This window comes from Oryza brachyantha, chromosome 9 (assembly GCF_000231095.2).
Source record: "Oryza brachyantha chromosome 9, ObraRS2, whole genome shotgun sequence".
NCBI lineage: Eukaryota > Viridiplantae > Streptophyta > Magnoliopsida > Poales > Poaceae > Oryza > Oryza brachyantha.
In genome coordinates, this window is record NC_023171.2 from 12,410,495 (window position 1) to 12,422,794 (window position 12,300).

General features: G+C 42.8%; 3 protein-coding genes across 3 annotated transcripts; 1 reads left to right on the forward strand and 2 right to left on the reverse strand.

Moving 5' to 3' along the window:
* Nucleotides 1-122: 122 nt before the first annotated feature.
* LOC102716527 (ervatamin-C-like) lies at nt 123-1,684 on the reverse strand. Its single transcript, XM_006660727.3, has 3 exons — nt 1,265-1,684; nt 1,085-1,190; nt 123-960 (listed from the first exon to the last, which is right to left on the reverse strand). Exons 1-3 carry the CDS (start codon nt 1,589-1,591, stop codon nt 353-355), a joined length of 1,041 nt encoding a protein of 346 aa, XP_006660790.1. The 5' UTR covers nt 1,592-1,684; the 3' UTR covers nt 123-352.
* A 307-nt stretch (nt 1,685-1,991) lies between these two features.
* LOC102716806 lies at nt 1,992-5,490 on the reverse strand. The gene is made up of 5 exons (XM_006660729.3): nt 5,246-5,490; nt 3,818-4,048; nt 3,293-3,441; nt 2,609-2,745; nt 1,992-2,333 (listed from the first exon to the last, which is right to left on the reverse strand). Exons 1-5 carry the CDS (start codon nt 5,488-5,490, stop codon nt 2,166-2,168), a joined length of 930 nt encoding a protein of 309 aa, XP_006660792.3. The 3' UTR covers nt 1,992-2,165.
* Nucleotides 5,491-5,800: 310 nt separating this feature from the next.
* Nucleotides 5,801-11,385, forward strand: LOC102710438. Its single transcript, XM_015840918.2, has 15 exons — nt 5,801-6,098; nt 6,837-6,964; nt 7,047-7,118; nt 7,197-7,310; nt 7,864-7,932; nt 8,008-8,064; nt 8,591-8,644; nt 8,712-8,774; nt 8,875-8,937; nt 9,106-9,270; nt 9,422-9,577; nt 10,292-10,372; nt 10,467-10,528; nt 10,635-10,770; nt 11,017-11,385. Exons 1-14 carry the CDS (start codon nt 5,921-5,923, stop codon nt 10,717-10,719), a joined length of 1,347 nt encoding a protein of 448 aa, XP_015696404.2. The 5' UTR covers nt 5,801-5,920; the 3' UTR covers nt 10,720-10,770; nt 11,017-11,385.
* Nucleotides 11,386-12,300: the final 915 nt, after the last annotated feature.

Below are 12,300 nucleotides of genomic sequence, written 5' to 3' on the forward strand. Positions count from 1 at the left end.
TTTTAGATATGCAAAACGTACGTTATATATAAGTTATATTTAAATTTTTTACGATAAAATAAATCATAACAAAATAAATGATAATTCTTTACTTTTGTGAAAAAAGATGATCAAACATAATATCCAATAATCTACGGTATTAAACATGAAAAAACAGGTAAATACATATGCCCATTCTTTCTTTTAAGTAACTTTACAGTTGACTTCATGCTTTCTTATAACTTTACAGTTGACATGATAGTTTACAGTTTTACATGCGTATTACATCACTAATTTAGAACTAAAGCACTATCCCAATTTGAAGCCACACACGTTACGAGTTGGAGCACTGAGGAGCAGGAGGCCACGATGTTCACATGACGGGGTAGCTCGGGAGCAGCGCGATGCCGCACAGGCCGGAGGCCACGCCGGCGTCGCGCTGCATGAGGATGTAGCCGGCGTCGCCCCACTCCGGCCCCCACGAGTTCTTCACGATCCAGTACTTGGCGCCGCCGCCGCCGGCGGCGTCCGTCGGCTCGGCCTCGCCGTACCCCACCACGGTGACGCCGTGGTTCACCTCGGCGGTGCACGGCCCCGTGTAGACCCCGCTGCCGTAGAGCTGGAACATGAAGCTGCCGGCGTCGACGGCCACGGACACCGGCTGCGCCGCCGCCGCCCTCAGCAGGTCCGGCTCGCTGCTGGGCGTCACGTTCCGGTACCCGGCGATGCTCACCGCGCTCTCGTTCAGCTTCGCCGCCTGGCACGCGCCGCCCGCGGCGTGGTACGGGTAGCTCGCCTCCGTGGCGAGGCCGCGGTTGCCGACGACGAACTCGAACGCCCAGCTCATGTACCCGCCGCCGCACCCGACGGCCTCGTCGTCGCAGTCGACCAGCTCCTGCTCCGACAGCGACACCAGCTCGCCGTTCTTGATCTGGTTGATCCCCTCTATGGCCGCCACGGCCGAGAACGCCCAGCAAGAACCTGCACCCCACCCACGACACCACGCACCAACTTCCATCGATTAATCCCCAGCATTTCACAGAGATGAACTCTACTCTGCAATCGCTCACTGATGCTGTTTATAAAAAATAATATGATCACACACCACAATCTCCTTGGTTCTTCACTGGCACCACTGCTCCTTTCTTCCTCCAATCTACGCTTTTCGGCAGAACATCATCGCCGCTCTCTCCGAGCATTGCTCTGTCAGCCTATTTCATTGTTCGTGATTGTTTGTTAGTATTAAAAACGTAATTTTTAGAGTTTGTGAGAGTGAAAAACATACAGAAATGCATGTGTTCAGAGTTTGGGGGATCGCAACATGAGGCCTGAACCCCAGCATCTTAGCTCTGAACTCCTCGTTCGTCAGGTCGGCGAACTTGTTGTCAGCGAGCTTGTAACCATCGCTCATGGAGTTGAACTTCTCGACGAGCTCAACGTTCCTCCGGTACACCTCAAACCTCCTCTGCTTCTCGCCGGCGTCGGCGTAGGCACAGCCATGCCTGCTCATCCACTGCTCGAACCTGTCCAGCATAAGGTCGGCGTGGCCGAGAGCCGCGCCGATGGAGAAGAGGAGAGGAGGAAGAAGATGGAGCAAGGATGGCCTGGCCATTGTTGGAGCTTGGAGCTGGAGAGACAGGGCAACAATGCTGTGATGAGATGCTTGAGATGCAGCAATGATTGTAAGGACATGGAATTTGTAGGTGAGAGGAGCAAATGAGATGATGAGAAGTCGTTATGGGATGTTCATCATGCAGTGTGTGTGGTTTGGAGATGATTTGTTGTGCAAGCATATGACATTGCATGCATGTGAATTGTGCTGGAGAGACATGGTTGCACAAGCTTTCCAAAGTCTTGACAAATTAGTGTCTCCAGCACACTGATTCATCATTTACTAGAGAACTGTACAAAGCACACATTCCACCCACTCAAGTAAAAATTTTGTAGCACACCACAAATTTCACTTGATGCAGGTAAGAGTTAAGATATATTTCCACCACACAAGCTGAAAATGGAGAATTTACATGAGAAACGTTCTTTTTCAATCAGAACAGTTTGATGTTTGTGAAGGTGCTAGGAGTCTGAGACGCTAAATGTATACAAATCATCCATTGGATATACTACCCTTGGAACCCCTTTTGCATTTTAGAAAGTATAGCTGTTGCATTTTCAAGAACAGCATTTGCTCAGTGGCCAAGCCATGTAGAAGGTACTGGCTGAAACCTAGACTTGGCACCCGCTAGCGCATCATGGTAGTCTACTCGGCTGAAGCAATCGCGTAAGTCGGTGAACAGCTTGTCGAACACCCTCCACAGGACCTTATATGATCTGGAGTATGGAAATGGAAGGAAAAACTGCAAACAGAAAGTTAAATATAATGGTTTTCAGCAAGTTGTTTCACTTTGCACAGTTGCTTACCAGATGTGATATTCCCCCTATTTACTTTTATTCTAGCACATGAAAATCAAATGTCAGGATGCACCATAGTAGCAGTTGACGAAAATGGATGCCAGGCCCTATGAAGCAGGCATAGAGGTTTTTTGGGTATATTATGGAAAAGAGGAATTAATGTGAGGATACAATTTATTTTAGTAAGAGGCCATAAATAAAACTAGGAAACAAATCTTACTTCTCCTTCTTGTGCAAGGTGTTTTAACAGCAAGAAGGTTTGCTGGTTTTCTTCCAAGTTGTCAATAACTGCAAGCCATATCTTTGAAGCAAGTTCATGGGCCTTTTCTCCTGTCCTACCACAAGCAATGAACTGATCTGTACATAGAATGACAAGGCAATGTTAAATTCAGTGTGAGCAAACATGGGTATGAGCAATACTCAGTCATAAGGCTATACTGTTAAGTGTTAACACTACAACGAATCTCATTGTAATGAAAAGAAAAAAGAATCATCAATTCCCAGCTTTAGATTGGTGGCAGCTTTAAAGGACCTACCAAGACTCGAAACCAATGGTAGCAATATCAGGAACTTATTAATTTGAGAATCTAACCAGGTTTCATTTTACTGTAGAACAAAACTTCCTCAATGAACATACATAAATCTTGCAGAACCTAAACATGCCATGCAATTGAATCATGACTTCATAATACTGTTACTAATCCTACAAGATATAATGTCCCTTCCTATAATACCATACACAAATTTTCCCATACCTGACATGGTTTAGTTGCATCCTTCCCGTGTGTTTTATATTCGAAAAAAATATTTTATCATGACCACTGAACACAGGAAGTATGCCAACACAGGAACTACATTAAACTCAATATATGGATTAGTTGGAACTTGGAAAAGAAAACCTCACCAATGATGGTCCCATGGAGTATGCTCGAAGGAGGAATGGCAGGGCGCTCAAGCTGTTCTTTCAAATAGAGATAAGTGTGACCAACAAGCTCATCGATATCCCCACTGGATGAGACAAGGTTCTCGCTGACATATAATGCTTGGAATCTCCTATAAATGATCCGAGAAAACATTTTTCATTGAATGTTCAGATGCAGGATGGTATCCAAAGAGAGAAGCTAATCTCAAGATTTTGGGATAGTGAGATTCATTTTCAGCAGATTCAACTCTTTACACCTCCTTTTCTATTCAAAGTTCAATTGACTAAAGTAGATCCAGCAAGCATGTTATTAAAGGAACCTGAGATAATAAACATAATAAATTATTTGTATATCAGATTTCTATAACTGCTTTAAAGTGGACACACAAATAGTACAGAACCAATCAATCATGCATACTGCAGACATAATCTGGCAATACTTTGAAAATTTTCCAACACCATCATATGATGGAGAAGAAGATATGCAATACTGATTACAAAACTAACCTCCTAGCAGAACCTCTGGGAATTGGCCCAGGCCAGCGTTTCCGCAAACCAGCTGATGGCCAGTTCCTTGCAATAGCAGTTTGCCACACGCATTCTCCTTGAAACATGCTTGCCCACTGCTTGCTGACACATGATATTTGAACCCACTCGCATATTGGTAGCCGGATAAATATTTCTACAAGGAGATGTTCAGGGAGCCTACAAATTGGTCCGTTCCTGTCTGTCATAAGGCTAACAAAAAGAGAGCAAAGGTTACAAATAAAATCTTGATTATTAGCACTAATATATAGATTGACGAATGTCTTTTTGGAAATTAAAGTGACAAGTTTCAATGGCATAAATACATACAAAACGTGACATATGAAGAGATTCGATATTTTGACACTCAACAAATTGGTCTTTGATTATTTGACATCCTTGCCCACTGTCATTCAGGGGTGTTGACATGATCAAAGTGGCAATGCAAGAGTATCAAATCATTAAATTTTACAACATATGAACAGGTTAATGGATTCTTCCCAGTGCAGAACAAGATGATCACTTTTATAGTCTATATGATCAAGAAATGGAATGCCAGGTCACCAAAAGAGGAAGACTAGAAATTTCTTGTAAAACCCCTTTGCAGAAGCAGGTTCAAGTGTTCTCACAATCCATCTCAGACAGAAGATGATGCTAGCTCTCCATTCTTATATTGGTCGTAAATACGGAAATGTGTCAAGTTGTGTGCCATATCTATGTCCAACCAACCCAGAAATAGTTCCCTTGTATATTAAAGAACAAAACTCCCCCAAGTCCTCTATCATCCCTAAAGCACACGTTTTAATAAAAAAAATCCTGAGAACATAGTGACCTTGAACATTTGAACAATTATTTAATACAGGGCGTGCTCATGCAATGTGTACTAAAAATATTGTTACACTGACCAGCCATACGAATCGCAGAAAAAGTAAGGCAATCTTTCTCATTATTAACCAGAAAATCAGATTGCCCTAATTAGCTACAGATTGGCCATTTGGACGCCTACAAATTACACTAAGCAACAGTAGAAAACTCACAACATGGATATCCAACAAATATTATCTCCGCCTTAATTTAAAACAATGCATTGAGCACTACAAAGATGCAACAGCGTGATCAACAAGCGACCATAAGTGAAATGAACTAACGAAGCGTAGAACCAGCAAGAACAGTAAACAGAAATCGACACAAGAGGCCACACCAAACGGAGCCCGCTCCTGCCAAGATTCACCCCCAGACTCGTCAGGAAGCGATGAGAGCATGGCGATCGAGAAGGTGGGCAGGAAGAACACGCCCAGCCCACAACAAACCAAAGCTCAGCTCCATCTGGACAGGCAAAAAAACGATATTCCAAGACAACCGAGCCCCAAACCACGAAGAATCTGGGCAACGGAGGCACGCCGCAGATACCTGCGGCCGGCGGAGCAGCTCTCCCTGGACTCCGGAGCCTGCCCCGGCCCCCCACCGTCGGGAGAGGAACGAGCGGAGGAGCGGAGCCGCCGAGTCGGGTGGTGGTGGGGGAAGAAGAAGAAAAGCAGGAGGAGGCAGACACTGACGGCTCCGCTCCGCTTTAGCTGTCGTGTACCTCTCCCGGGGCCCCGTAGCAAATTTCCCTTCTTCTTCCCCGGCCCATATAGGCCCGTAGCATGGCCCATCCGAGAACACCTGTCGGCCCACTTAGATGCGCTGCCTTCTCGGCCCAAATATTCCTTCGTGGTCTGCGCTTTGATGGGCTTTTGGTGGGCCGCATCACATCTCCGTTGCCACCGCCGTCGCCGCCGGGCCCGGATGGGTGGGGCCCACGTGGCAGTGGTACCCAGGCCTCACGCCGGCCACCCGTGCCACTTGCTAGTGGCAGTGCCAGCCATGCCCACGTGCCACGTGGTTCTCCTCCTCCCACCTCGTGAACTCTCTCCGTATAAAAACGAGTCGTTGGCCTGACCACCCAGGCACCCACCCGAGAGGAGGCAGGGAGAGAGAGAGAGAGAGAGAGAGGGGAAGCGAAGCGAAGCGAGGAGGCGAGGGGTAGGCTTTTGCGCTCCGCGTGCGCCGAGGCGGGGCCGACAGGCACGCGCGGATCCCGGGATGCGGATCGCGAGGCGCGCCTCCACGGCGGCGGCGGCGTTGCTGATGCTGGTGCTGCTCGTCGCCGGGGCGGCGGTGGCGCAGGACGCGGGGCTGGGGGATGTGGCGGCGGAGGAGGCGGGGGCGGCGGCGCTCGCGGTCGAGCTGGGCCAGCTCCGGGCGAAGATCTCCGCCTTAGGTGCGTGCGTGCAATGGCTTCTCCTCCGCTTCGATTTGCGTCGCGTCGCGAGTTCGGTGATGGTTTGCTGCGTCCGTTTTGGTGTCGTTGGGTTCGATGGGCGGTTTAGTTGGGATGTTAGGGTTTTGGAGGCGTTTGGATGCGAGCGGCTAGGGGGCTTTACGCGATTGAGTGCGCAATGTGGGGAGCGATTTGGTGATTAGGGATGGGGATTTAGTGTTTTCTGTGGTTTAGAGTGAGGGGGTTGATGCTGGTTTGTAATTGTTGGACGAATGCTTAGGTTGTTCTAGGATTATCTCGTTAAATGTTTTCAACTCTGAGCAAAGCCTTCTAGTAGTTACCTACATTTGCTGATTTGATGTGTAATGGGTCATGAATTCCCCGTGAGATACGCCATAATTTTCAGTTTAAAAAGGATACACGTGAAATGAGTGTTCCTTGCTTGGAACAACAAGGCTATAATGCTCGAATAAACTTCTGGCTTAGGGGGGCAGTAACTCTGCAGAAGTAACTGCATGTCATTGGCGGATGCCTGTTTAGTTACGGAGTAAAACAAATTTTGTGAAATAGCTCACGAGGTTGAGGGTGGATTGTGCCTCCTTTGGGCTTTCTTACAAAGCCTGACCATATGATCTTTCATCTAAAAAAATTTCCGGTCCTTCAAAGCATGCATGCTGCACGATTCTTCCAGAAGGCATCAATTTCGTGTAGAAGAGACTGACTATTTTCATTCTGCAGAGTCCAACATTGCAGAACAGACCCAGGTGTTGAAGAGCAAGGATGACGGCATTCAGAAACTTGAAAAGCTTATTGGGGAGAAGTCGCAGAAAATTGCTACTCTGCAGAGTGAGATAAATGCACTTGAGGTGATCTATTGACAACAGGCAGTACTTTTGAAGCCTTTTATTTAACACTTTTGAATTGACTATAGTTCTTTAACATGTACAGACAAAGAGGTCTTTAGCTGCAGAGGAGCAGGCAGGCAAGGCCAATGCCCGGGCTATTGAGCTTGAGAAGCAGGTAGCTGAAAGGCATGATTTATCTAGATTGCTAGTGTGACAATTAGGATACTGCGTTGTCTGATTCCACCTCTTTCAGATTGAAAAGTTGAAGAAGGATATTGAAGCACAAAATAGTAAAAAATCAACTGTGGAGGCTAGGGCTGGCGATGCAGATAAGAAGGTGCAAGAGCTGAATGCTAAGCTGGAGAAAGTAAGTATGCAGCTGCGCTGATGTTTGTTCCTATGCGATGATTTTAAATTTTTCTAGTTCTGCAAAGAAAAAAATGGGCATGCTTGCATTTGCTTAATATCTTGAATCTCGATGCACTCCTGTGACCTTGTATTTTAAGTGACATCCTTTGCACTCTCTACAACCAGCACATTATGAATTTCTTTTGGTTATTGGTTAGACAATGCAAAATGCTTTACCATAGAAGGTTCATGCTGCTATTCTATGTGCTATTCCAAAATCCAAGTACTTATAAATGTTTCACATGTCTGCTTCTCTCTCCATCCCTGGTAATTGAAGTGTAATTATGTAATTCTAGTAAATAAAATTTATGAAAACTTAATGTGATATTTCTCAAGCACGGTATCACCAAAAGCTGAGGAACTTCTTGAAATAACTTAAAACATGGGTATATCCCTTGATACTCCTATAATTATCTGTTAAATAAAGATACCATATTTGAACCGTTATTTGTAAATTTATAACCTATCTTATTTGGTTACAGCTCACCTTATCTTTATACTGTTCTTAATAGCTCCAAAAGACAAGTGATGAGCAGAAGCGTAGGATTCAGAAGACTGAACATGCTCTTAAAGTTGCGGAGGTTTGTTAAGTACGTGATTACTCTTATATAGTTTCTTGATGCACTATCTTCAATCTTTGTTTTTCATGTTCTTAGGAGGAGCTTATGAGGGTGCAATTAGAAACAACAGCACACTTGAAACAGCTGAAAGAGGTAAATATTCTATATCTGTTATCCATCTTGATTTTATATTTGGGCTATACCAGTAAGATAAAAGTACTCAGACTTTTGGCTGGACTAGCTATTTACTCCACAAAAGTTGGTTTGCCATCTGAGCTAACTTTAAATTGGACTTTAGGTATACTGATGACTTTTGAACTATACATTCAAAATACAACCTAGTTGATCAACTCAGCTGTTACATTTCTGATGATAGAATCTTACATGACAACATGTTCTCCTATAACCACTGAACCCGATATGAATTTATCATGTATGATTTGGTACCAAGGCATTGGGAACTTGTGACTGCTAGATGGTGATTGGGCATATAATGAGTGTGATCTTTCTATTGTTTTCTGCAAACCAACAGCGCAGAGCCCCTGTTCCATTTACTGAATAAATGAGACAAAAGTAATCTCCCATTCTTACATGCTTGAGTTTGGAACTCACCTATTGCTTTCAGTGTGATCACTGCGATGAGCGCCATACTGAAGTGCCAGTTGTTATACCTATGCAGGTTCATGGAGCTTGGTTACCACCTTGGTTAGTGATACACACAGCTCATGCTAAGGTATGACTGACCGATAAAGTATTTCTGTCTTAGTTTGCTTATCCTCATCAGCCATTGACTTATGCAGGAAGTGTTGTCAAGTAACTGGAATGAACATGGAAAACCTGTTGTTAACAACTTATTGCAGAAGGTGCTGCCTAGTTTGTTTCTTTAATCTTTACTTGAACATTGAAAATACCAAATATGTCATTTGTGCAATATTTTATATTGTGTGATTTATATCACTGCAGGCGTCGGAAAAATCAGTGCAGGCACAGAAATGGGCCAAGCCACATGTAGAAGCTGCTAAGGCGGTAATATTCTTGCCTGTTCCTGATACTGCAGGTCAAGAAATTGGATGCAGTGAGATATTTTAAAAGTTCCACTAATCACATGTATTTATGTACAATTATTGATATAAAGTCTATAGTTTTTGGCTTCTTGATCACCTTTCATTAACAGTGGCATTTATCTTTTTGAAGAAATGGATACCTGTCATTAAGGAAAAATGGGCTACCATGAAGACAAACACAAAGCCTTATGTGCAAAAGGTCTCAGCAAAATCTATAGAGCTTTATCAAGCATCTAAGGATGCTGTCTTACCTCATGTTGTGAAAGCACATGAGATTGCTGATCCCTACTTCCAGGTACATCTAAGGTCTTGCCTTTTCAAGAATTCGCAGCTGTACATGCCACTCTAGAAGAACATCTGTTGAATATGATTGGATAGGAAGCAGTTTTTTATTATATAGATTTCCAACATAAGCATTGGTATGAGATGATTTCATCCTTTTTCAGGAAGCCAAGAAAGTATCCAAACCTTACATTGATCAAGTTGCTAAGGTCACTAAGCCACATGTCGAGAAAATAAGAATTACTTTGAAGCCTTATACAAAAAGAGCAGGCCATGTATATGGAAATTTACTTGTGAAGGTTACAGCTTATCATCAACAGGTGTTTGCTATTTCTTTCCACTTCCATCTTTCTCTATGTGTTGCAGCTTCTTGGTTTACATCAAAACTCACTGGCAGCATACAACTTTATTCTTCTGCCATACTATTCCCATTACTTTTGAATTCTCTGAATTCTTACGGGCAGTTGTGATTGGTCTTAATTAGTACTGTGTCAAGTGACTTCCATGGTTTATTTTTCTACTGGAGAGCATCACACTGTATGAAACACACCTTGTTTTTTTTTTGGTAATAATAAGTGATTCCATGTATCTTCCCAAGTGACTGCTGATGTCTCACCTCTTTTTTTTTTTTGACTTTATGACCTTTTTAATGCTCAAATCCTTCAAATTCTGTAATTTATGGTGATTGCTGTTGATATTGCTCATGCTATTGATGCAACACAAGTTCTTGGATAAAATCACCACCATAGTGTGATCTTCTGTTGATGTTCCTTTGTGCAAGTTCTTCCAAAATTTCCTTACGTAATTGATTAGACAAAACACTGTTGTGATCCTTGAACCTTATTCTGTACGTTCTCTTTGCATGTTGTATACATCTTAAACTACTGCGATTGTCCTATCATTTATTGTTCTGAGTAGATGCATGGAATACCATTTGATTATTAACTTTCACTACAAACCAATTTCTTCGTTGTGCTACACTACATATTGGTTTCAAGATCTATTTCCTGGAATCTCACTATGTTATTTTCCAGGCTCAAGCAACTGTCTTGGACTACCTTCACCATAACGAATTAACAAGAGAATATGCGACTGAAGAGTTGGCCTGGTACCTGGTAGGGCACTAATTGAGCAGTAAATTGAAATGTGCTTTCAAGCCTTCAATTGATTTTAAGTATGAAAGGCTGTAACGTCTAACTAATTTTGCAGGCTTCTGCTTTGTTGATTATGCCCGTTTATGTTTTTTACATGGTCGTGGTTGAAACATTCTGGTTGGTATTTCTTTTTCTGCTTATGAGCTAATATTGGTTTGCTTGAAATGGTTAATGAATATTCTTTATTTGTTATCTGAGCTCAATATTTCTGTTTTTCGTGTAGCTCCAAGAAGCAGAAGAAAGCTACACGGAAAGTTAATGCGAACCATAGCCATCGGAAACATAAGCGCCGGCATGCTGACAAATAGACCAAAGGTGCTGGACTTTGGTCTTGTCTGGTCTGCCACATTGTAGTTGAGGTTGGTGCCGTGCCTTCTGTTCCTATTTCAGTGGTAAAACCATATCCATGTCCTATGCTCTAGCTCTCGCTATACTGGACTTCTCAATTCATGCAGTATAAAAAGAACCTATGCTTGATAGATGTCAGTACTGCTTTGAACTAAAAGCTAGACCCGAATGAGGTTTATAAAAGGCCTAAACGGATTGTTAATTTGTTATAGACTTCTGCTCTTGGCTTGACAATGATTTGCTGTGCATCTTTGCAGATCCTGGATGGCATACAGAGTAGGATATCGTGGGCCATCACTAAGCATTGGTTTTGTATTACTATTAACGAGTTACAGTAGATCACACAAGAACTATGCATTTTTGCCCCCCATGTATCTGTTGTTCTGTATCTGTTAAATCTGCACCTTGATGAGTAGATGGGTAGGATTTAGTGGGCAACGAGGTTGCACGTGTGTATTCATTTTATTGGTTGTCTCTTGTTTTGTGTTTTTCTTGAGGTTGTGGGATTATTTAATTCGTCCCTTGCTATGTCTGAGCTCGCACTTATTGAATCTGTGCTATTGTCACTCCATGTTCAGCGTCGAGCCTGAGCTTTCTTTCTGATATCTGGCATGTCATGTGTTCATGGTCTCATGCCCTAATGCGGTGCCTGTCTTTTAATCAGTTCTTTAAGCTCGCTCGGCGCATAATCAACAAAATTTGGCTGCTTAGTGCATTTCCAGCCGCTCATCTTAATTTGTTCATTTATATCTTTATTTAGATGGTTATCTAAAATAGTTTCATCATTTATATCTCTATCATTTATATCTTTTTTATTTTAGCAGGTCATTCATATATGATATCCGGAGAGAGAATATCTAAATATGGTTTTTCTTTAATACGGATGATAGATATCCGGAGAGAGAATATCTAAATATGGTTTTTCTTTAATACGGATGATATGAATGCTTTGCTGGAGCTTAACTTTTACTTTGTATTCTCTATTTTTAAAATCCTCTATTTAATGAAAGACGAGATAACCGTAGCAATCCAATGCGCCCACCAAAATTTGAACTAGGATGGGTAGCGACCTAACTCGCCTTATCCCGACCCAAATTGTGGAACCAACGTTTGGGCCCAAATAGATATACCCGGTACAGAACGGCCCATAATAACTTCGGCCCGCATCAAAGCCCAAAATAGAATTTTTTGAATTTTTAATTTTATTTATTAAATATTTTATAAATTTAATTTTACATTTCAAAAAATCATAAAACTAACCTCCTGTCGCCCTATACAAGGGCGGAAAGATGACGTGGCAAACGGCCGCGAGGGATGGCCGGCAACGGTGACACGGTGAAATTTTCATTTAGATCATTTCCGCTCTTACAGAGGGCGGCAAGGGGCAAACTGCAAAAGTATCGTACACGTTCGGAATTTTTTAAATGAATCAGGAATTTTTGGATTGAACCGCGGTTTGATGCATATATATATATAACGTAAGTATTAATTAGTCACAAATATTTTAGTGGCTCAGTAGTTGCTATCCCCCTCTTCTCATA